This window comes from Cebus imitator, unplaced genomic scaffold (assembly GCF_001604975.1).
Source record: "Cebus imitator isolate Cc_AM_T3 unplaced genomic scaffold, Cebus_imitator-1.0 Scaffold203, whole genome shotgun sequence".
Taxonomy (NCBI): Eukaryota; Metazoa; Chordata; class Mammalia; order Primates; family Cebidae; genus Cebus; species Cebus imitator.
In genome coordinates this window covers 1,759,230-1,784,869 of record NW_016107518.1, presented here as the reverse complement: position 1 = coordinate 1,784,869, position 25,640 = coordinate 1,759,230, and the positions used below count along the sequence as shown (strand labels likewise).

The 25,640-nt window shown below is 37.5% G+C and overlaps 1 protein-coding gene across 9 annotated transcripts in view; it reads left to right on the top strand.

Annotated features, from left to right (window-relative positions):
• Nucleotides 1-25,640, top strand: part of NEO1 (neogenin 1) — a 250,771-nt gene that overhangs the window by 115,748 nt on the left and 109,383 nt on the right. For all 9 annotated transcript variants that reach the window (XM_017548071.2, XM_017548070.2, XM_017548077.1 and 6 more), the window contains exons 6-7: nt 22,017-22,171; nt 23,895-24,015. In XM_017548071.2, the coding sequence (XP_017403560.1) occupies nt 22,017-22,171; nt 23,895-24,015 (276 nt within the window). The remainder of the gene's footprint in view (nt 1-22,016; nt 22,172-23,894; nt 24,016-25,640) is intronic.

The following is a 25,640-nucleotide window of genomic DNA, read 5'->3' as shown; positions in this document are numbered from 1 at the left end:
TAATTTGCATGTTGAAAACGTGTACAAAGATTTTTTTATGCTAGGCCAACTTGGAGAATTATCATGAGGAGTAAAAAATAAATATGCTAGTAACAGTTTGATAAAGAAAGAACATGCTTAAGAAAAAAGCTTTTCATCTTTGGAAATGAGGAATTAGATAGTTTAGAAGGAACTTAATGATGATTTATTGATTTTGATTGGATTATTGTTTAGGGAATTACATTTACTCATTGAAGATTTTATAATGAGAGTACAAAATTATTTCTATAGACTATAAATAAATATTCTAAAAATTATACTTTTATTACTTTATTATGAGAGTAATTCGTATTTTATATTCCTCCCACAAAACAAAAGACCAGAAGGCATAAAGAAAAAAATAAAAATCACCTAAAATCTCATCACCCAGAAATAACACTGTTAACCTTATAGTTTATATATTTCAAATACAAGTTCTTTTTTTTTTTGAAACGAGAGTCTTGCTTTGTTGCCAGGCCAGAGTGCAGTGGCATGATCTCAGCTCACTGCAAACCCTGCCTCCCAGGTTCAAGCAATTTTCATGCCTCAGCCTCCTGAGTAGCTGGGACTACTTACCACAGGTTAGAAAACCTGTACAGGGATTGTTTAGGCAAGGTATAAGGCCAGTTCTCCAGAAGGATTTTATTGGCTTTATAAGTCAAGTTGGATTCCTTAAAGGAAAGCATAACATCCAGTGAAAGCCTTGGTAAAATAACCAATTTCTCCAGTTCTGTCCTGCTGCAAAAGGAAACAGATTCTTAATGCACTTATGCAAATAACTATATTGCCGTAAGTTAAGAATACTCACAAATAATTTCCAAATTCTGGAGAAATCAGGTAGAGAGAAACAAATATGCTCCAAATTTTGTTCATAGGAGTGTACTTTACTCAATTATTAAAAGCTGTAAATAAAAGAAAAGTTTCCTTGATTCTGAAAAATAACAAAGGATCAGCAATGTTTTAAGCAAAGTTAAAAAGATTACTTCAGACTTCTTTAGTTTATGCAGTTAACTCCTATTGTGCTTGATATTTATAAACATTCCAGTTCTCCATGAGTCCTGAAAGTTTTTTCTCGATTCTAATGTTACAGTTTCCAAAGTTATTAGAAATTTGCATTTAAGAACATCTGTTAAAGTTCCATAGCTGATTATAAATCACCTTTTGAAGAGGATTAAAACAAGACAACAATTTTCTTGTGGATGACAAAATGTTTTTGGGAAGTCACAATTAAAAAACACAATTGACAAAGAAATTTGGTTACCTCTGTGGCATACAATGATTTAATGCAACAATTGTAATTATTACTGATAATGTACACTAAGCCATATCAAAATTATAGGAGTTTCCCATAATTTTGGAACATATACCAATAACACATTTATACAAATACAGCCCAAAGAACAGCAAATACCATTTTATATTTGGCAATGCTTCCTGTATGACTTTTGTACCAAATAAGCCAGATGTCGCTGTTGCATTAGTGCATTATTGATGTAAAGCTAATTCTTAATAAAATGTTATAGACAAATGTATTTAATCTTAATCAGTTTGACCATAAGGTAAGATTCTCATAAACCTTTTATAAACTTTTACAGTTTTTGTTAAGAGAAGATCATAAGCAGGTTTTTACTCTAAGGAAAACCTGTTGTGCTTTTATTCCAGTGTTTAATTTACAGAAAAATGGAATAATACATAACTTTGGCCAGTATGTTCACACACAGAATTTCTTTCACAAACAGAATTTTTTTTACAAATTTTTCTTTCTTTTTTTTTTTTTTTTTTTTTAAGATGGGGTTTCACCATGATGGCCAGGCTGGTCTTGAACTCCTGACCTCAGGTGATCCACCCACCTAGGCCTCCCAAAGTGCTAGGATTACAGGCGTGAGCCACGCGCCCGGCCTAATTTCCTTCNTTTTTAAGATGGGGTTTCACCATGATGGCCAGGCTGGTCTTGAACTCCTGACCTCAGGTGATCCACCCACCTAGGCCTCCCAAAGTGCTAGGATTCCAATGTTCAATTTAAGGAAAAACTGAATAATACCCTTTTAACTTTAGCCAAGAATTTTTTTTACAAGATTATTTTTTACAAATCTTCCACAGCTTGCTTAAACCTTCAGCTTTATTCTATCTAACTTCAAACAGTCCTTTAACCCTTTAAACAGAAGAAATCCACATTCCCATGACTTCTTATAATCTTTCACTAAAAACATTTTTCACCCTTTCCATATACCTTGCATGTAAAACTGTTTCTTCAGTAGTTTCAAATACATGTCACAATGTTAACTCCTAGCAGGTTTTACTTTTGGTGAAAAGTCTTGAGAAGTAGAAATTTAAATTGTGTATTAGATGTGGAGCCTAGCCTAGGACACACCAGGCAGAAAGTGCAGATAAGGTCTCTTTCCAGCCTCTATCTCCATGTGTCCCAGGCCTTACCAAGCTGAAAAGCAGGCATGTTGTACAGTTAAGAGTCATAGTGTCATCTTATGAAACATTTAGGAGGCCTAATTACCTTTAAATTGTACAACATTTCTTGAATAAATTCACCTTTTTTAAGCAAGCAGTCATTTTATGTTAGGACCAGAATTTACCATACAACATCCTTTCTTATATAAAATCTCTTTTCTTTATAAGCTTCTTTGCATAGCTAGGGAGTGTGGCAGATTCCACATGTTCCCAGGCCTTATCCAGAATCTTTAGCCCCTGGGTGGCTTTCTCAAGTGCCCATTGTAGTAGTGGTAGACCATGCAGGTGAGCAGGCTCTTGACCTCCTGGTCAGCCAGGGTGGTATGAACAATGGGGTTAGCAGTAGTAGTGAGAAGCTTTGCTCATTCACAAGTGTTGTGCCCTTTTTTATCAGTTGTTGCAATGGGCTGTACATGTCAGCCTCCAGGCCACTAGGTGGCACTTGCAAGTAAGAGCCAGCTGCACTGATAACAGTGGGTTTTATGCCCAACCTCTGTTTCTGAGAAGTGCCTGCAGAGGTGTCCCACGTGGTGGATTGAGTTGCAGAATGCTCAGGAGCCTGGATCCTCCTAACACCACCTGCCTCTGCCCAGTGGGGGCCGAGCTGAGTGGAGCTGGAGCAGGGAAGCCTATACTCAGGTATCCCAATGGCAGGTGCATTTACCTTCCTTGATGGAGGTGTCAGGGCAGTCCTCAGGCCCTTGGTGAAATGCTTGGGTGAGGGGTGACTGTCTCTATGCTGAGGTCATGGGGAGGGAGGAGCAGTCCCAGTGGCTACAGATTTGGCTTGTGTAGGTGGGACTTGCTTTCCTCTCATATCCCAGTCCTGGCATAGTTCCCTCCCCGTCCTAACTGTGGCAGCAGATCAGCCTATTCAGCCATGGCAGTGCTCTGTAAGTCAGTTCCAGGCCTTAGAAGATACAACCCTGCTTAATCCCAAGCCTCCATGGCAACTCCCCTCCTCCTCAGGTCCCAAAAGGGTAGGGGAATACCCCAGTCTCAGTATCAGCTGCTGGAGCCTATACCAGTTTATTTCTCAGTTCTGGTTTGCAGGAGCTCAGACTTCTGCTTGAGCCCCAGTTCTTCAAGCCCCGGCCTGAGCCTCTGACACCAAAGCCTGGCACTGCCACTAGTTCCCAGGACACCACCCACAGCTTGTCAAGAGCTGGGATTGAGAATGGCATTTTACTCTAGTTGCCTATGTCTGAGGGAATATATGGGACTTCCCTGGAGCAGTTCCTTCTCAGTCTCCCAGTCACTCCCCAGGTGAGATTCAGGACTCAGGAGGGTCAAGGTGCTCTCCCATGGCCTGGATTGTACAATTCCCCTGTGACAACATAAACTGCAGAAACACACTCACTCACCCTCTCCCCTGTTGAGGATTCATTCCTGATTTTCAGCCAGCCCTAGCCACACCAGTTACCTGTTTTCCTTCTCCTTCCCAGACTTTGTGAAGTTTCCTTTTGCTTTTTTCTTGAACTCCCATGCTCCCTCTTGGATAATATATTCAAAGTGTTTGTCTACACACTATTTTGGTTTTTCTAAGTGGATGAGATATGCTGGAAATGCCTCTAGTCAGCCGTCTTGGAGAAAACCTTGAAATTTCTGAAATTCTGTGGATCTTATTCCAAACTCTGTTTCATTGAAAACTTTATCAATTCCTGCATCAATACCATCATGTTTCAGTTGTTGATATTTTGTTAAAAGGATACCTTGTTGTTTTTCTTTAAAAACAACAGTGTTTGGGCCCAGTGTGGTGGCTCACACCTGTAATCCCAGCTTTCTGGGAGGCTGAGTCAGGTGGATCACTTGAGATCAGGAGTTTGAGACCAGCCTGGCCAACATGGTGAAACCCCATCTCTACTAAAAATATAAAAAATTAGCTGGGCATGGTGGTTCAGGCCTATAGTCCCAGCTACTTGTGAGGCTAAGACAGGAGAATTGCTTGAACCCAGGAGGTGGAAGTTGCAGTGAGCCGAGATCGCCCCACTGCACTCCAACCTGAGAGAAAGTGTGAGACTCTGTCTCAAAAAAAATTTTTTTTAAACGTTTTTTCTTCTAGATGGCCTGTAGATTCAGCTTGTTAAATTTTGATAAAATTTCTCTTGGGATATTAAATGACATTTTATTGAATTTACAGATTCATTTCAAAAGAATTATGATTGATATATTTACAGAATTAAGTCTTTGTAGCCAGGTTTGTGTCTGTCTCCACTATTATGACATTATTATTATTATTATTATTATTATCAGTATCAGTATCATCATTTTGAGACAGGGTCTCACTCTGTTACCCAGACTGGAATGCAGTGTATGATCATGGCTTACCACAGTCTTGACTTCCTGGGCTCAAGCAGTCTTCCTGCTTTAGCCTTCTGTGTAGCTGGGACCACTGCCAAAAAATAATAAAAAATTATTTTATTATTTTTTTGTAGATGGCAGTCTCACTTTGTTACTCAGGCTAGTCTTGAAATCCTGGCCTCAAGCGTTTTTTGTGCCTTGGCCTTCCAAAATTCTGGGATTACAGGCATGAGCCATCACACTTGGTCTCATTTTTATTTTAAATTTAATGTTTTCTATAGATAACATGTGCAGAAGATGTTCTAGAAAAGATATGTAGAAAAAATATTACTGCTCTGTCCCAGCCCTCCTCCACAGAAGCAACCATCATCATTATTTTCTTCTTATCCTTCTAGAGATATTCTGTGCCTGTTCAAGCGAAGAGATGTGTAAAAATAGCATAATACATAGAACAAGCAATGTTAGAGATTTTCATCCTTAGGAGCAGATTCAGCTTTTGTGAGGGCTGCAGTGAAAACTACTTTGGAAGCCTTGTGTGTGACAGTGAGTAGCCAGGTGTAGTAACACACACCTGTAATCCTAGCTGTTTAGGAAGCTGAGGCAGGAGGATTGCTTGAGCCCAGACGTTTGAGTTCCACCTGGGCAGCTATAGCAAGATTCTATGTAAAAAAAAAAAAAAAAAAAAGCAGTGAATACCGTATTAGGTACAAAATGTAGAGTTATTTAGAACAAGGAAAGAAAGCACAATAAATTAGCTTTTAAAAGCTGATAAATGCTACAAACGTTACGAAAAATCCAGAAACAAAAACACTTTAAAAATATTGCCTTATAAACTTATGGGTAGTATTTGTTTTTGCTGCATTTTATTTCATTGTCTCCTCATATGTCAGTGATTTTGTAAGTCATTTTTTATGAAAATAGAAAGTTAATTTGGTATTTTCCTTCAGTGTTTGAGATACGGTCTTTTGAATATGACACACACCTTTGTGTGTCGGTGTTGGGTCTGTTAGTACAATGGGCAATATGTATATTCTTGCCTCTTCACCATTTCCATGTGGTGATGTAGCACTGGAGAGAGTGTCAAATCTCACAGATTGAGAGCTCAGGACCACCAGACTGCCTCCCACTTCAGATGGCAATCAAGTCTGGGCCTCCAGAACTTCTGACTGACTAAGCTACAGATTGGGGTTCCCATGACCCCTTCCTTGGGTTTTACTAATTTGCTAGAGTGACATACAGGGTTCAGGGAATTGCTTACTTAAATTTAGCCATTTAATATGAAGGATATTACAAAATGTAAAAAGAAACAGCACAGGGCAAGGTACATGGGAAGGGGCATGGACTTTCCATGTCCTCTCTGGGAACCACCCTTCAGGAACCTGCATGTGTTCTGCTACCTGGAAGTTCTCTCAAACCCTGCTCTTATGGGCTTCCATGGAGGTTTCATTATGTAGGCATAATTGATTACATCATTGCCCACTGGTGATCAATTGAACCTTGTGCTCATCTCCCCTTCTGGAGTTTGGGAAACGGAGCTGAAAATTCCAGCCCTCTGATGGTTGGTTCCACTGTTAGCCCCCATCCTGAGGTTATCCAGTACCCCATCAAGACTCTTCTTATTACAGGACAAAAGTTCCTCCTATCACCCAGGAAATTCCAAGAAATTTAGGGGCTCTGTGTCAGGAAACCAGGATGAAGTCCAAAGACAGGTTTCACAGTATCACCAGCCAGTAGGTTTAAATTTTCTTTTGTGGCTTCCAAGTTTATATCATACTTAGTCCTTCCTCTAAGATTATGGTTTTTTTTGGTTTTTTTGTTTTTTTAAATCTCATGTCGTCTTCTAGTGCTTTTGTGGTAACATTTGGTTTTAATCATTTTTTATACATATGGAATTTATTTTGGTATAAGAAATGAGATATAAATTCAACATTATTCTTTTCAAAGTGATTACACAGTTTCTAAGATTTTTTTATTGAGTTATGTATCTTTTCCCTGATTTAATGTGTCACTTTAATCATATGAAAATTTTCATACATATTTGCATCTGTATTTGTGCCTCCATTATTTTTTGAATAGAAACAGTGCTACTTACTAAAATACCAAGGCTATTTCATATGTACATTCTCATCTCCCCACCATTTCCATGTCTGACCACTGCTACTACTGTGTCCTATCATAACATTCCATACATGCTTAAATCCAAGCAAAGGGTGGATTTCCATCTTTAAAAACTAAACAGGCATTTTGGACAACACATTCTTGGCAGTGGAACTTGGACAACATTTATCAAACATATTAGGGAAAGTTCTCACTCTACACTATAAAAAGGACAACTGTGTATCAACTGTTATATAAGTGAAATAAGATGGAAAATTTTTTTAAAATTGTTTAAACTGTTTTCTTAAAGACACTTTCTCCATTGCCAGAGAGCTTGAATTACCTCCTGGTCAGTCATCCAGAAGCAATTCTTTATGTAATTGACAAACTTGGCTTCCACTTTGGAGAGAAATCCAGCTTTTTCTGTACTTGCTTGCCTTTTTGCTCTAATGTCTTCTACAGAACTAGGTCATTTTGGTGTTTTAGGAAGTCTTTTTTTTCTCCTGTTTTTTGAAGGATTCTTGAACTTTTGATCTTGGTGTTGATGGTTTTGAATCTTTTCCATTCTGATTTGATTTTTGTGCATTTTTGGCTGGAGTGTCTCAAAGATTTCTTCACTGGAACTTATTCCTATCTCCTCCCTCCCCCCAACATGGGTAACCTTGCTACCACCTCCAGGGACAGATCGCTTTCCAGATGTACCTGAGAGTTTCATGTCCTCCTCCTCTTGATCTTCTAAGCCTCTGCACCTCCCTCCCCAGCTACGGTGATATGCATAGGCCCTGAAGCACACTTCAACCGTAAGACCACATGTGGTGTTATTTTCAAAGCCTCCAGGGGAAATCACTGGCTATACAGACATGTTTGAAGTTGCCAGTATTACTTTATTTTTTATTTTATTACTATTATTTTTGAGATGGAGTCTTGTTCTGTTGCCCAGGCTGGAGTGCAGTGGTGTGATCTCAGCTTACTGCAACTTCCACCTCTCAGGTTCAAGCAATTCTCATGCCTCAGCCTCCTGAGTAGCTGGGATTACAGCTAGTGCTCAACTTATGACCACGATTGGTTCCGACAAACCGGTCGTAACACAATTTGGTCGTAAGTTGAGTAGGCTATATGTACAGTACTGTGAAATGATGTTATACAAATCTTTAAGTCATATTTTATCATAATTTTCTTTCATTATTGTTATATATCATAATTTTCTTTCTTCATTTTATGCCATTTGTATCATCTCTACACCATTTTGTTTCTTATTTTTACATTCGTCAGGTTTAAGTAAAACACTGCATTACCAGTACAACTGGTTTAATATTTGCAAAACATACAAAATTACAAAGTACAGGTGCATACAAAAATACAAAATACAGGCATAAAAAATACCATAGGAAACATTTTCCCAATTGCAAAACATATCAAAATATATAAACATGTACGAAACATTTTATTGGCTGCTGGTGCATGGCTGCGGATAGTTGATATCGTCATCAGAGGCAGCAGTTGGGGTTACCGGAGTTGGTTTTTTTCATAAACATGGTGAGCTTTGTCTGAATTGTATGTTTCTTTTTTTCTTCATAAATTTCACGATACGGACGAAACACATCGTGCGCCGTCCGTTCAATCCTTGCAAATCGTTCGATGTTTGGGTCCATTGTTTCAAAATGTATAAGAAGTTTATTCAGTAAAGATAAACCGTCTGATAATCCCTTAGTGGTGAACTTTCTTTCTGGCTCCTCCTCTTCTTTCTCTGCTTCTCTTCTTTCTTCTTCCGCCACTCTTTCTTCTTCCCGTTTGATTAGCTCTTCATTTGTAAGTTCTCCGGATTCTTTGTCTAGCAACTCTTTGACATCTTCCATTTCACACTCCAAAGAAAGGTCTTTATGAGTTTTACTATTTTTTCCCAAATCGTTTCAAGTTCATGTTCACTGTCAAATCCGTCAAAATCATTAACAGCGCTTAACACAATTTTTCCAGATGCCATTCATGCCCTTTGTCGTCACAGTCTTCCAGGCGGTAGTGATATTCTTGATACACATCAAAATGTTGTAGTGTTTCCAAAAATCTACAGCGGAGCAGTCGTGGCTAGCGATTGTGGTCGTAAAGTCGAATGGTTGTAAGTTGCATAGGTCGTAAGTCGATCAATACCTGTAGAGGCATGTGTTGCCATGTCCAGCTAATTTTTGTATTTTTAGTAGACTGGGTTTTACTGTGTTGGCCAGGTTGATCTCGAACTCCTGACCTCAAGTGATCCACCCACTTGGGCCCAAAGTGCTGGGATTACAGGCATGAGTCGTCACACCTGGCTAGTTGTCTGTATTATTTTAATTGGACTGCCTTTGTAATTCATTGTCTCTGTGTCAGCAGTCTGCAGTTCATCATTTGCACCAGCCTCTAAGCTGACCATTCTTAAAGATAACTGATGCTCATTTTCATCATTACCACCTTAAGGTGGTAATCTTTGTCAGCTTTTGATTCACAGTGAAAAATGTGGTCCCCAGGCCTTGGGGGCTCATATTCATGTCCACCGAATCTTCCATGGGGTGGTGGCACACACTTAGATGGGAGAGAAATCAGATGGAAATGAACAACTACTGCTTAAGAGAATAGCCATACAGGATGGACTCAAACCAGGCCACTCTTTAATATTTTGTTTCCTTAATAAATTACATAGTTTTCTTCAAGGTTTTGTACTTTCCTTGTTAGGTGCATATCTATTTTATTGCTTTTGTAGTTATGATGAATTAGGTTTTAGATTTATATTTTCTATTTTGTTGTTGCATAAGAATGTGAGTGACAGCAAAAAAATTTTTAATTATTTATTCCAGAGATTTGTATTTCATTCTAGTAGTTTTTCAGCTTATTCTTTTGGCTTCTATTTTTCTTTTAAAAATTCTTTAAGTAACGCAGTAACATTATTGAAAAATCAGGTGATCTACCTGCCTCAGCCTCCTAAAGTGCTGGGGTTACAGGCATGAGCCACTGTGCCCAGCTTTTTTTTTCTTGTTTCATTAAATTAGCTAGGACCTGCAGTAGAATGTTAAATTGCTTCATTGATAGTTATTTTCTGACAGGAATATGAAATGTATACAGCCTTTGGCAATATTTATCAAAATCTAAAATACAAAAACACCTTGACTTACAGCAGCCTGGAACTCCTGAGCTCAAGCAGTCTCCTGCCTTTGCCTCCTGAGTGACTGGAACTGTAGGCATGTGACACATATCTGGCCAATTTTTTTTTTTTTTTTTTTTTTTTTTTTTTTGGAGAGACGGGGTTCTCACTATGTTGCCTAGACTCCAATCTATATTTTAAAAACAAGAGAGAGGGAGAGGGAGAAGGGGGGGTAAAGAGAGAGAAAGAGAGAGAGAGAGAGAGTATATGTGTGTGTGTGTGTTTGTGTGTGTGTGTGTGTGTGTGTGAGAGAGAGAGAGGTGTTTTAAATATGACAAAAAATGTTTGGATAGTTCACACACCAAAAATGAATAGCATTTCTCTCTGGGGAGGGTACTGGTATTGGCAGGAAATTTGAAGCTTGATAAAGAGGGGGCTTTTGTGTTTTATGTGTCTGTACACCTTTTATACTGAGTACTTTTCAACTTCTTAAATTTGAAAATGATAAAAAGGAAAGTAGAGAGATGGAGAAAGAAAGCAAATAATACTATCAGTTAACAGAAAAATACCAACTGTAGATCAGTATGGAGAATCAGAGCACATGTAAACTCAAACCATCCAGTAGTCAATAATTTTCTCAAATAGTCAATAAGCACGGTAAAATATCAAATGGTACAAAAACATATATGGTACTGTTACAGTCTCACCAGTGCACCACAATGTAGCAGTCTCTTGTGAGGTATCACCTGGAGTTCAGAGTTCTTTTTCTCAACAACCAGGAGAATTAAGGGGCATGGGCACAAAGGGTGAGGTAGGAGCAAAAGTCTAATAAGGGAAAGAAGAAAGCTCTCCACAGCAGAGAGGGGGCCCAGAAGAGGGTTGCCATTTTTACAGTTGAATGCAAATGCTTTTTATAAGAAACCGATAATGGCTGGGCATCTCATTTACATAAGGTGGCAAATTTCTGATAGCTCTACCCCATCCTCCTAATGTACATGCAGACGCTTAGTTTGAGTTACTCTATATTGCTTTGTTCCCCTTACTGCACATGTATCAGGAGATGGGATTTTCCATTGTGGACATGTCTGGGAAAGCAACCTGTGTAGCCTTTCTTATCTGTGTGTCTGTGGACATGTCTTAGGCAAGCCCTCCTGTGCAAGTTTCCTTATATGTGCCTGCAGCTTGATTTTTCAGTATGTTCTTTATGAAATAATTCAGCTAATGACCCACCCTAACTGCCTGCCTCACTGATTTCTTCCTTTGTCCTCTCTCAGTACAGTGATACCACCCCATACCTGTTAGAGTGGCTTCTTTCTAAAAGCAGAAAATAGCAAGTGTTGGCAAGGATATGGATAAATTGGAACCCTTGTGCACTTGTGGTACAGCAAAAAGTATGGTCACTGGTAAGAAGTATGGTGGCTCCTTAAAAAATGAAAAACTAGAATACCATTTGAACCACCAGTTTCCTCTTCTGGGCATGTTACCAAACTGAACTTTGGTCTGCCCACCCAGTGCAGCAAAGCTAAACACAGACATTGGGATTTCAGCAAGAGAAATGGAGGCATTTATTGCAGGACACAAAGCAAGGAGAATCGGGTAGCTCATGCTCTTCAATTGCTTGTGAGCAAGGAGGCAGGGGGAAATTTCAGGAAAGTAGAATTTATAGGCAAAATCATAAGGCTATAAATGGAGATTATACATTGGTTTGACTTTAAAAGGCGTGAAATCTTGAAGTGGGGTTTATTGGTCATAGGTAGATTGAAAGATTTTCAGATTTGCAGTTGCTTAAGGAAGAGCAGCTTTGTTTTAAAATTTAGAGGTCAGCAGAAAAGACTATTAGCTCTGGCTCATGAGTGTGACTTCCCCTAGGTCCCTCAGGAATAGCTTTAGGACAAAGATGTTCAGTCCTCAGTTCCCCCTTATCTGAGGTCTACATGCCAAAAGATCCATTTGATGGGGTCCAGGTTTCTGAAAAACAACTCAGGGACATATGTTAAGATGTTACTTTAGTTTCTATGTGGAGCCAAACATCCCATGACTCTGACTTCCTTGGCTGTTGTTTTAAGCTACTGTTACTGTCTTGCTTATCAAGTTGCTCATTTGCTTCTCAGGGCCAGCTAGGGGCCTGGAATTTCTCTTGAAGGAACTCAAGATTTTCTTTTATTTCCATGCTGGGGGTTCGGGAGGCCCATAGGCCCTTTCAGGATTCCTGCTCCATCTCAGGTACATATTCAAAAGAATTGAAAGTAGGGTCTTAAAAATATATTTATACATCCATATTCATGGCAGGATTATTCACAATAGCTGAAACATGGAAACAACGCAAGTGTACGATGATGAATTGAAGGATATAGCAGAGTTCTTCCTTAAATGAAGCATATTTTATCTCCTTGCTCTCTAGCATTAAAAAGCCTGACTCTATTTGCTTCTTAGCACACATGCTCAGGCAGGCCCAGGCATGTCTTAATTTGTAACACATACCTTTCCTTATTTTGGGTAGGTCAAGTCTTTTATAAGTAACTTCTTTTCTTTGTTCTTTTCTGTCCCTTCCCTATTTAGGCAAGTTTTAAGGTATTAGCCAATCAGGTTTAGTTTAGACTGTGAGGCCCGGCTCCAGCCGATGGATGCAGGACACAGCAATAGGGACCCAGCTGCATAAAGGATAAATATTTTCAACTTTCTTTTGTTCATTGCACTTTTGTGGCAACACTGCTGGTGAGTGGTACCCTTTCTGTGGAAAGTAAAATCGCCTTGCTGAGAAAACTTAGTCTGAGTGCCAATTCTTCTTGGCAACATTGGAGAATGAGCATTTACTTCCAACATGAATGAATGGATAAGTTAGATGTTGTATATGCATACAATATTGAGACATCAAGCAAAGATTAGTACGTGTAACCTTGTTAAAGAAGTGAAGCCTATATTTAATAAAGATTTTTGTGAATTTTTCAAAATAAAACTTTAATATATAGAGTGCAGTTTTTCTAATTTAAGAGCTTTAGACCCTAAGATCCCAAGTTTGAGGACCATTGCATTAGAATTAAATCCTGTGATCACAGAGCTAACATGTAAGCATGAGCATAAATGTTGGTGCTGAAATTTCATGTTTATTAAAATTTTACATCATTGTAAATATTTAAAAGCAAAATTTAAAACTCATATAGAAAGTCAGACACTCAAGAGTGGATTTAGGAGAAAGAATGATACAAAACACTGAATCCTTAAGAAACCTGAGAGTCCTTGAAAAAAAAATATACATGGAGCACCTATTATGATTTAGGCCACTGGAATTTCAATAGTAAATAGGGCAGCAAAGGGCTAGAAACAGGGAAAACTGAGGGTCTGTGTGTCAGGAAACGCTTCTTTAAGGAAATACTTTTTTTTTTTTTTTGAGATGGAATCACCATCTGTCGCCCAGACTGTGAGTGTGGTGGTGCAGGTTTGGCTCACTGCAACTTCTGCCTTCTAGTTGACTCTCCTGCCTCAGCCTCCTGAGTAGCTGGGATTCCAGGCATGCACCACAGCATCTGGCTAATTTTGATATTTTTAGTAGGTACTGGGTCTCACCATGTTGGCCAGGTTGGTCTTGAACTCCTGATCCACCCGACTTGGCCTCCCAAAGTGCTAGGATTACAGGCATGAGCCACTGCGCTGGCTGAGAAATACTTTTAATTAGGGTCAGATGGATGAGCCAAATTGAAGTTTAAGGTAAGGAAAAAGCAGTGAGATTAGGGGCAGGGTTGGGGTGAAAGAAGAGAAATGTAATTTCATAGTTGAGTGGCAACATTGTTATAATATTACTTCACAGTTATGATGTCACCTGTTTCTCCTGGAGGTTGAGAAGAAACCTGCTCACCTTCATTGGAGTGGGAACTTTCTCAAGAAATGTCAGAATTCAGATACATTCTTACTTTGTTAGTTGAGTCAGTACCAATAGCAGACTTGTGATTAGACTGTCAAAATCCCTGAAGGGGTTTTGGGTTTCAGACTGTTAAATGCTTGGTTTTTATTTGTTGGAGTTTTTTTTTTTTTTTTAAGGATGTAGATGTAAATTTGTGAATTACGCAAAATAAGCAGTTTAACATAAAATGGACAAAATTGATTTCTTTCTCTGCTTATAGAGTTTAATAAGAATTTCAGCGCATAAACCTTTAAAATGAAACAATAGAAACTCCCAACAATTCAGAGCTAATGTAAATGAAAAACATTGTCTTCCCAATCACAGCATAATAAAGTAACCTTGAAACATTGGTGTTGGCCCTATATTGTTTTCTATTTGAAATAAGTGGCAATTTTCAGCATTACATAACAGTGATGGAATTAAGTGATGTTTCTAGTAAAAGAATTTTGCAAGTATAATATGTTTTAGTATTAAATTCTACTTGTACATTTAGCAATTAAAATTATTCTTGAAATGATGATGGCATTTGAAGGGATAGGGAGCTGTCAAAGAGGATTTGAATCTTAATTATCTCTTTGCTAACAAAATGCATAATCTTCCATTACAACACTTATTTTCGTATGGTAATTGACTCATTTGTTCTCTGGTTATCAATTTAACTTCCCAACCACAAACATCTGCTCTTACATTGTGTTTAATTGGTGTGAATACTATCTACAGAGTACTTAAAATCCAGAGAACATTTTAAGAGCATTATTTTATAATTCATGAAAAGGAAAGTAATGATTAATTGAACATTGCTTGTGATGATTTTTTTCTAATAGTCTATGAAAGTCTGTTTACTAAAAATGCATACTAAAATTACTTTTTTTTTTTTCCTTTGGAAGAGAATTTTGCTGTGTTTTCCAGAGTAATTACTTATTCTGCCTTAGGTGGAGCCTCAGTTCTTTCAGTTCTTTAGACTCAAGGAATATGTTAATTCTTTGGAAACATGATATCTCAGTAGCTAAGAGTATGGGCTTTGAAGGTAGAAAAAAATAGTATGCTATCATATGTAATCTAAACAAGAGGAGCAAGGACAAATTGTGGGTGTGGGTGTGAGTGTGTGCTTATAATTTTCATAATGGAATAATAAACCTTAAAAATTTTTAAATGGTTACCAATAGGGTAAAGGAGGATACGGGATGAGAGAAACAGGGTTAGAAGGTGGATTTGTTTGAATATATCTTCTCTTTGTGGGTGTAAAATTTTACAAAGTAGTTCCTGAAAATGGAAAGTAAAATGAATCAAGTGGCTCTAAAGGTATATCCAGTTGGTGATACAGCCACACAGAAAGTTACAATTCTAAGTAAAAGTTACAATTCCATATGAATTTAAAATTGTAATTGGACCATAATGTACCTAGTGGGATTTACTCTAAGGACAGAAATAACTGCAAAAAATCTTCAGTCGTTTTCTGTTATCATATTGTTGGTACAAATATTTATTCTGAGACTATGGGTGTAGGGTAAAGCAAGTGAGTAATTATGTTAGTGTCATTGAGAACAGAGATTTTTGGCATGAGAGAAAGATACAGATGTAAAATTAAGATACAACTAAAACCTATAGTCTTGGACTTACTTGGAAATATCAGTAGGAAATCATGATGAAGTTTATATTTAAAAAATACATAATCGCTGACTTTGTCCACAAAAAGGGCATAAGAGCAGTGACCATAAACTGAAATCATGTCAGAAAGGACCCAGCTTTCAGTGTGTTTGGCTTCCTCCATTCGTCAATTATGGGATAGTTTAAGAAATAAGAGTAACACCTTCAGTGAATTGAAACAAAACAAATATATCTTAAACTAAGGGCACTTAATACTTAAAGAACAATCCTCAGTAATCACCTTTGTGGGAGTTATTAGAAAACCAGCTCACTGTTTTGAAGACATATGTGAAGGGAAAAAAATCAAGCATTTCTTCTGTCCTTTTTCAAAGAACTGTACTTTAGGATCACCAAATAATTGTGGAGTTATTCTAATAACTGAGAGAATACGATGTTAAGTAATGTAAGGCATGTGTCTCTTCATAGAATGAGTGATAGAATGAGAGTATTAATATTTTATAACTCCTAATAGGTAGTGATAGCCGAAGTCTGTTAACATTGAAACAGGAGGGCCGCAAACAAACCTTTCCAACACCGAACAGAGAAGGAAGTGGTAATTGTATTCGGCCAGGAGCTGCTGCGGCATAGATGCCTCAACAACCGAGCTCCCTGACTAGAAAATCCTGTCCTCTTTTAAAGGCTTACAGTCTGAGAGGTGCACATGTGAGAGGGTCGAGAGCGTGGGGGACGTGACTAGGTGGGAGTCTGAGCAGTTGAGCAAGAACAATGCCTTCCAGGGAAAGTTCCTCCATACCATGTCCGAGAGATCTATAGATAGGGTTGTGGTTAGCAGTAGGGGGTTTAATCCTTTAGACCTGACCAGAAGCACCAACTGGTTCCTCCTCTGGCTGACTTTTAACTTCTCCTTTTGAGATGCACTGTAGAAGTCTAAAGGGGAAATGGCCTTAGAAGCTCAGGAGGAAGGGGTTTCCTTCCTCGACATCACCAAAAGAGAGATAGACACACATGATGAACCTCCAGATGGATGCACGTGGAACTGCCTTTGAAGTAGTCTCAGGGGGAAAAAAAATTAGCCTGACTCCAATCAAGTTTCTACATTTAACTGTGAGCTTTCAGAAGGAACATGTTAAATACCACTGTGGCACTGTCAGCTAAAGACAGATAGCAGGGAAACCTTATGTTACAAATGACGGTTTCTTAAACACATTTCAAACAAAAGATAAAGAGGAATCTGTAGATGAAAAAAAAAAATCTTAAGAAACAGGACCAGTGAATGCACCTTGTTTGCCCAATTTGAATAAAGTAGATCATTTTTAAGAACATATAGGCCAGGCGCAATGACTCATGCCTATAAACCTAGCACTTTGAGAGGCTGAGGCAAGAGGATTGCTTGAGCTCAGGAGTTTGAGATTAGCCTGGGCAACATAGTCAGAACTTCTCTGTACAAAAAATCAAAAAATTAGCTGGGTATGGTGGTGCATTCCTGTAGTATCAGCCACTTGATAGGCCGAGGCAGGAGGATCACTTGAGTCTGGGAGGTTGAGGCTGTAGTGAGCCATGATCACGCCACTGCACTCCAGTTTGGGTGATAGAGTGAGAACATTGGCTAAGTAGTGAAATGTGAATACTGACTGGGTGATAGGTGATATTAAGAAATTATTTTGAGTGTTGCTCTGTCAACCAGGCTGGAGTGCAGTGGTGCAAAACCAGCTCACTGCAACCCCCACCTCTCAGGTTCAAGCAGTTCTCCTGCCTCAGCCTCCCTAGTAGTTGGGATTACAGGCATACACCACCACGCCTGGCTAATTTTTGTATTTTTAATAGAAACAGGGTTTAGCCAAGTTGGCCAGGCTGGCCTTGAACTCCCAACCTCAGGCTATTCGCCTGCCCTGGCCTCCCAAAGTGCCAGGATTATAGACATGAGCCACCACATTCCACCAAGAAATTATTTTAGATACCAGCCTAATGTTGGTATAATGGTTATGTTTAGAAATGAGAGTTCTTGGCTTATAGAGATATATATATATATATATATAAATATTTCAAATATATATGAAATAATGTAATACCTGGAGGTTTTTTTTTTTTTCAAAATAATTGTGCATACGATAGAAGTTGGGAATGGAATGGATTAAGGCATAGATGAATCAGTATTGATCATGACTTGACAATTATTGAATCAACATAATGGGTACATGGGATTTATTCTGTTCTCTTAAATAAAAGTTTTTTAAAAGAATACAGATTTTTGAAGTCAGACTGCTTAGATTCAAAAGTCAGATCTGTCACTGACTAAGCCTTATGCTATGGAGTTACTTAGCTTCTCTGTGTACTAGTGTCCTTGTCTATAAAATGGAAATAATGTAACTAACAGAATCGTATGGGAACTAAATGGTTATAAGTGGAAAGCACTTATGAGTGTTAGCTTTGATATGTTGTCACACATCAAAGATATATATTAAAGTTATAAATCATTCGCTAAAGATCTTAGTGTACTTAGGAATAGTCTAGTTGAATTCCTTATTTAGTAACCTAAGGGTTTGATACCTGTATTTAGCAAAATGTCCAGTGGTAGAACCAGAACTCAACTTTATGTCTCTTGACTCCTAGCTTTTACAACTGCTTTACAATAAATCATTATCAAAGAATATCTAAGACTCAAAAGACAAAATTTTTACAAATGTAGTTAAATGATATAATGGCTTTTAATTGTAATTATGAGTCAGGCAGCATCTCATCTAAAGAACTACAGTTAGTAGTTCTTTAAAGAACTACATAAGCACTACATCTAGAACTAGATAAGAACTAGATAACTAGAACTAGATAAGCACTACTTCATCTAAAGAACTAGATAAGCACTACACTGGGCAGGTAGAACAGTTAGTTTTTGCAGGGTAGCTGAACAAAGAAATGACATGCTGAAAGTAGATTGGCTAACATCAGTTGCTTCATATTACTTTCATTGTAAGGGTCAGAGCAGAGAGGACTTTCTTATGTTGGCTAAAACTGTCTCATTTGGGGATTTTACACATACTCTCTCCTAATTTCTTAGAAGGAAAGATAAATAACTTAGGTTCAGTTTGGTGATATGGAACTTCAGCACAAGTGACTTCATTTTGGTTCACTGTGTTTAGTTTGATCTTTAGAGTAGCAGCTCAGTCCACATTAGTAGCCTCCCATAAGTTTTATTGTAAGCTTAAGTGACCTTGTTCTAAATAGAAAGACTCACAATTGCAAGCATGTTCAGTTTTCCTGCATCTAAACTGATTGCAGCTCATATGAAAACTCTTAAGTTCTTGTTTGTCTGTTTGCTTTGAGAAGGAACAGAGAAACTTAACATAAGACGAGTCTAAATTTATCTGGGGGGTAGAACACTAAACAAACATGTTAGAAAAATTTTGAGGAAATAAAGGAAGAATATTTGTTCCACCATATACTATAGCATATTGCATAGTTATAATAATTTTATGATTCTAGCCCAGGAATAGACAGATGGATGAAACCAATTGGTGTCCTGAAATAAACCCCCAAGAATACATAGATTTTAGTATTAAATATTTCAAATCAGTCATTCTTTTTGGGATGACTGATTTTGCCACTTAGAAAAATGTAAAGCTGGATACTTAGTAAGTTTAGATTGTTTCATAGAAATATTAGAAGAAAATATAAGTGAATGTTGTTATACTACTGAAGAAGGGAAAGCTTTTGGAGTAAAACTAGTGAAATACAGATGATAAAATGGAGAGGACTTACAAGTTTACTGTGTGAAAACATAAAACTTTGTTACAATAGATGTCATAAGTTCAAGACAAAAGAGGAAACAAATATTGGCAGCATGAAGACAAGGGGTTCATAGCTTACTGTGTTAGTTAGGGCTCAGTTAGGAGCCAAGAAACTACACTAGGCATTTGAACAGAGAAAATTTAATATAAAGAATTATTAATGGCTGGTTGCGGTGGCTCACACCTGTAATCCCAGCACTTTGGGAGGCCGAGGCGGGTGGATCACCTGAGGTCGGGAATTTGAGACTAGCCTGGCCAACATGGTGAAACCCCATCTCTACTAAAAATACAAAAATTAGCCAGGCATGGTTGTGGACGCCTGTAATCCCAGCTACTTGGGAGACTGAGACACGAGAATCGCTTGAACCTGGGAGACGGAGATTGCAGTGAGCCGAGATCGCACCATTGCACTCTAGCCTGGGCAATAGAGTGAGACTCCACTGCAAAAAAAAAAAAGAATTGTTAACTATTAAAATCTACTTACTAAAAGGGGCAAAAAGGACTAAAGAATACAAAAATAGTAAATATAGGGATTAGCTATGACTACCTCTTGAGCTGAGGGAGAGAATCCAGAAATCAGGAAGGCTCTTGTTTGGACCTTAGTGGAGAAAGTGTAGCTGCTGTCAAAGAACATAGCTATGGGCCAAAGTTGGGGCACAGGAAATCCCCTACTGGGAGGCCACAGAGTTTGTGTGCAGAAAGCACCTGCTGGGGTGCTGTGGGCTGGACAGATGTTAAGCAGAAAATTGCCCACTGGGATGACATAAGTTGGAGCTGGTGTGGAGGACTCTATCCAATGGGATGCAGTGTATCAGAGCTGGTGCACAGAAAGCCACATGCTGGAATAAGCTAGAGAAACTTACAGGAGGGTGATCATTACTGGGTCTCTCACAATCAGCCTCACCATAGGGGCAAAAAGAAGAGCATCCTCCAACCTGAAAATTAAGCCCATCACTCTGCTTTGATGTACGGTTTCCCCTGTGCTGTTAACAAAGCACCAGCTGACAAAGGTCCATATCCACTACTGAAAAGAAGGACAGATTTGGAGCTGAGAGCCTTGAAATAATAACTCTCATTATGCGAAAAGCTCTTACATATAGATAAGAAAATTGTGAACACTCTAATTGGAAAAATGGCAGCATATTTATATAGATAATTTACAAAATAATAAATATAAATGGCTTGTCATTGGATAGGAGGATAGTCAAATTCGCTATTAATAGATTTCCCTGATTTCATGTTGTACCAATTTATGTTTTCTGGATCTTCCATCACTGTGAATGTATGTTGTTTCTTAAGATTATACATTCGTTCCTTCCTTGGGGGAGGTTATGCTTGCCTGGGGTTCTACCTCCTCTCTGTACTGTTGTTCTTTCTTTACCTAAGTTATATAGCTAGTTTGGATTTCTTTCTAGGGCCTGCTCTAGACAGTTCAATAGGCCAAAAAAATTCCTTTTTTAAAAAAGGAAAGGGAGATTGGAAAGCATTAAATAAAACTATCTCTACTCATAGACAAACATGATTTGTCTATGTAGATAATCCCAAAACTGTATTTACAGAAGCTGATACAACTAATGAGAACATTTAGGATGGCCACAGGATAAAAGGTTAATACACATACATCATTTTCATTCCTACGTACTAGAAGACAACAACTGGAAATTAAATTTAAAGCACCACTTAGAATAGCGTCAAAAATATTTGAAATACCTAGATATTTATCTAACAAAGTATGAACGAGATTTGCTTACTGAAATCTGTAAAACATTTATGAAAGAAATTAGACTTAAATGGAGAGATAAACATGTGTTCAGGGAAAAGAAAAGAAGACAATATTTTTAAGATGTCAGGTTGCCACAAATTCAACACAATTTCAATCAGAATCGCAGCAGGCTGGGCAGATTTTAGGTCAACTGTAAATAAAGCTGCTGTCATTGCCATTGTTGTTGTTATTTCATAGAACTAGCCTTCAGTAGAGGAGCTTGCAGCTTTTGATGTAGGGAGTTCTTGTCATTCACACTTTTCAAACATGGATTATTAAGACCCTTTGTCAAGGATGTCATATAGGAAATTACATCATTAGGTGGGATGCTGGACTAGATGATCTTCTTCAGCCCTTCTAATTAAAGATATTATGATCTATTATTTGTACGTCAGCAATTTACAACTATGGGGCATGTGAAAAGGGAGCTGCTGGAATATTCAGACTTTTTCAAATAATCTTATCCTTTCCCCGTTACCCTGTAAAACCGTTGCATATCATGAGAGATGTTCGTGGTAGGAGTGCGTTGCATGAGTGAGCTGTTGAAGGACTCTAATGTGACATTTGTTTACTTTTTGTTCTTACTCATCAAGCTGATTGAAAAGGAAAGTCTTATCAACTCTTTGAATTTTAATTATACCTCTTAGAAAATTGTATAAATCTTAGGGAAGTAGTCTTTAATATTTATTTTTAGACATTAGTTTCTCCAATATATAGTCAAGTTAATAAATAGTTCCAAATAAGGAAACTCAGAAATTATCTTTAAAACAGTTGTACCAGCAAATCATTTTTAAAGCTATTCTATTCCTAGCATGTATTTTTATTATATATTTGTTTTATGCTTTTGCACAAATATGTGAAAGCTTCAAATAATGAGTAAAAATCCTGTGGATTTTATGATTTAAAAAATTGTTTGAAATATGAATAGCTACCTATTTTTGTTTTAATTAATGTCTTAATTTCCTTTTTATTTTAAAGCTCAACCTGAATTCCTGAAGCAACCTACTAATATATATGCTCACGAATCTATGGATATTATATTTGAATGTGAAGTGACTGGAAAACCAGCTCCAACTGTGAAGTGGGTCAAAAATGGGGATATGGTTATCCCAAGTGATTACTTTAAGATTGTAGTAAGTATTTTTCAAAGAAGTATGTTTATTTCTGTAACCTTGAGATGTTTTTAAATGTAGTCACCAAGAGATCAGTTATCTTATATATACTAGCTTATGTACTGCAAATGACATAGAAAAATTCACATAGATTATAATATCTTCATTGGCTGATGCCCAGAAAAAGCTGAGCCCAGAAATATTTTGGTAGCTTATGTAAGATCACATAGCAAGTCAGTGGCTTACCTAAGCCTAGAGTCTAGACTCTTACTTGAATACACTGGCTCTCTTAATCATAGCTGTCACCATTTTCTGCTTAATGATTAGCACACACATGTATGCGTGTTTGTGTGTCCCCAGTTGTCTTCACAGCTCTCTGTTCAAGGAGCAGAAATGATCCTTTTGGAAAAGATAATACGTAAGAATGCAACTGACTATACAAAACTTAACCAGAAATCATATACTGATGCTGCCCAGACCCTTCAAAATAAGGATGACCCAGTGTCAGAAAATTATAGCAATAGTTATAAAGATTCTTTTTTAAAAATTCATTTTAAAAGTGTCAAATATATTTAAGAATACTCAGCCATAATTGCTTTTTACTATATGTTATATATAGTAAATGCCTAGTAGATATTATATACTAATATTATCATCATTATCTAACATTTTAGTAATAGAACTATCCAGCTTTAGTCTTAAAGATTAATGACATACCTTGAGATCTATACATGACATTCATAAAAATGATAACTATAGTTGTTAAAGACAATATCTCATTACAAATTACAAGTGATTCATTACAAATAATTCATTCTTAGAAATATATTTTCTATTTTTGGAATGCTTGATCTCTTGTTACAAAAAGTAATTCATACTTATTTAACATTATAAAGCAATCTGTTATAGTTAAAATACCCTTTTAAAATCAATATTTGGAAACTAAAAAATTTTAAAACAATATACCAATAACAATAGTTATTTTTATTTATTTATTTATTTAAAGACAGGGTCTCACTCTGGCTGGAGTACAGTGGTGTGATCATAGCTCACTGCAGCCTCAAACTCCTGGGCTTAAGTGATCCTCCTGCCAACCTGAGTAGCTGGAACTACAGGCATGCACTACTATGACCAGCTAAATTTGTATTTTTTATAGAGATGGGGTCTCATTGTGTTGCTCAGTCTGGTCTTGAACTTCTGGGCTCAAGTAATCTTCCTGCCTCTGCCTCCCAAAGTGCTGGGATTACAGATGTGAGCCACTGCTCCTGGCCCAATAATAATAGCTGACATTCATGTAGTACTTTTTCGTTTATAGAAAGCTCACATGGCTTCATTTAATTTATTGTAGTGTAGTCTATTAGAACTATTGATATTACAGATAATCTTAAGAAAAATAATACCTTGAATTCACAAATTGGACTTTAACTATGATCAGATGGTATTGTGTGCCAGATGTTTTTCCAAGCAAAGGTATAAATGTGCAAATAGTGAGAGTATGACTTCCTATGCATTAAGTTCTTCATTGTGAATGACAGTATGTACTTTTCTATTTGGTTAAATTGGTACCTTGCCAATGCTTTAGTATGAAATTGAGTTAATAGGTACTTAGATGGCTAATCTTTAATAATTGAATCATTAAAACTTTACTTGTTTTTTTCCTCCCTAAAAAGAGCATGTTTTTGAGATTTTGATCCAGTATTTATCAGTTAAATCATGAAATTTTATTTATGTCTTTCTTCTTCAGAAGGAACATAATCTTCAAGTTTTGGGTCTGGTGAAATCAGATGAAGGGTTCTATCAGTGCATTGCTGAAAATGATGTTGGAAATGCACAAGCTGGAGCCCAACTGATAATCCTTGAACATGGTAAGAGGGGCTGAAATAGTCAGATGCCAGAGGCCATGTGCTTGATGAATGAGCACCCGTCAGTCCAAATACCTCATGATTGACAACCCGTTAGTAAAGGCCAACATGTGGCATAACTAAGAGAAAAAGAATAGCAGTCTAAATCATTTCTATTACATAGAATTACCTAGAAACACAATTTTGGATAAGGTTGAAAAGCAATTTTTACTAAGGAAAGAAAAACTAAATATTATAGAGTCTTAAATATTAAGGGTTTTTTTAGAATTATTCATCTTAATCTCACAAATATATTTCTGCCCTATATAAAAAAACTTTTTTTCCCCAATTCTTTACACTTTTATTAACACACTTGCAGAAAATAACATTCAAACATTGAGAAAACTAAATAACTTTGGAAGCAGAGCTCATTGTTTTTTGCTTACATATAAGTAACAGTTCTGGGCTCTTGGCACAAAATAATCAACGTTCATGAAACCCTGACTACTATATCAAACAGAAGTTAAAATTATAGGCACTAGTTTATCAAATCCACATTTCTTAGAAAAGCTTAATGGTTTGCATTGAAATTTTTAGTTTTTCCAGAATACAATTAAATTACCTTTTCTGATTACCACCAAAAAAAACCAAGTTTATTATTTAAAAATTCAGATAACAGGAGGCCGATGTGGGCGGATCATGAGGTCAAGAGATTGAGACCAGCCTGGCCAACATGGTGAAACCCCGTCTCTACTAAAAATACAAAACTTAGCTGGGCGTGGTGGCGCGTGCCTGTAGTCCTAGCTACTTGGGAGGCTGAGGCAGGAGAATCTCTTGAACCTGGGAGGTGGAGGTTGCAATAAGCTGAGATCCCGCCAGTGCGTTCCAAGTGGGCGACAGAGTGAGACTCCATCTCAAAAAANATATAACAATGAAAGTATAAAGAAAAAAAATCCATCCTATGTCTCAAGTTAGGAAACCCACACTGTAATTTGAGCAGAGGTTTAATATAAGGAATTAGCATTGATATTGGGATTAGAGTAGCAAAGGCTTGACTAGTAAGAAGTAAAGAGAATGCTAGACAATATAAACATGGCAACTATCAGGAGCAACTACAGCCCCTAGGTCTGAGATAGAGCCCTCAGGAAGAGGCCCCTCTTTTTAAGGCTGAGATCCAGACCCTGTTGGAGATGGTATAACCATGATTTACTGGATGGCAGAGAAGTTGATGTGGTGCTTTGCTGTCTAAACTTGCTCCAAATCGCCTTTCTTGAGAGTTAGGGAAAACTGCTCACAGTGAAGTGTCTCACCAGAGGCAATCTGCTACAAAACTACCCAGTGGGTCAGGTGTTAGAGGAAGCTGCTAGCTATAGGAGCCTGCCATGGTAGTACACTAGAACCAGGAAGGAAACTCCTTTTTTCTGTACTGTATCTCCATTGCCTTCTATTGATAAAGTTTAATACGTGTCCCAGCTGGCAAAGGAAAAGTATATAAAGAAGTGACTCTGTTTTTTGCAGCATAGGCAATGAAATGTGAATTTGGAGCTGAGAGGCAATAAATTGATAACTGGCACACATTCCAAATCCTGCCACCTGGGGATACTGTGTATGGTTTTATAATTTCCTGTTTCTTGCAACAGCATGCTGTG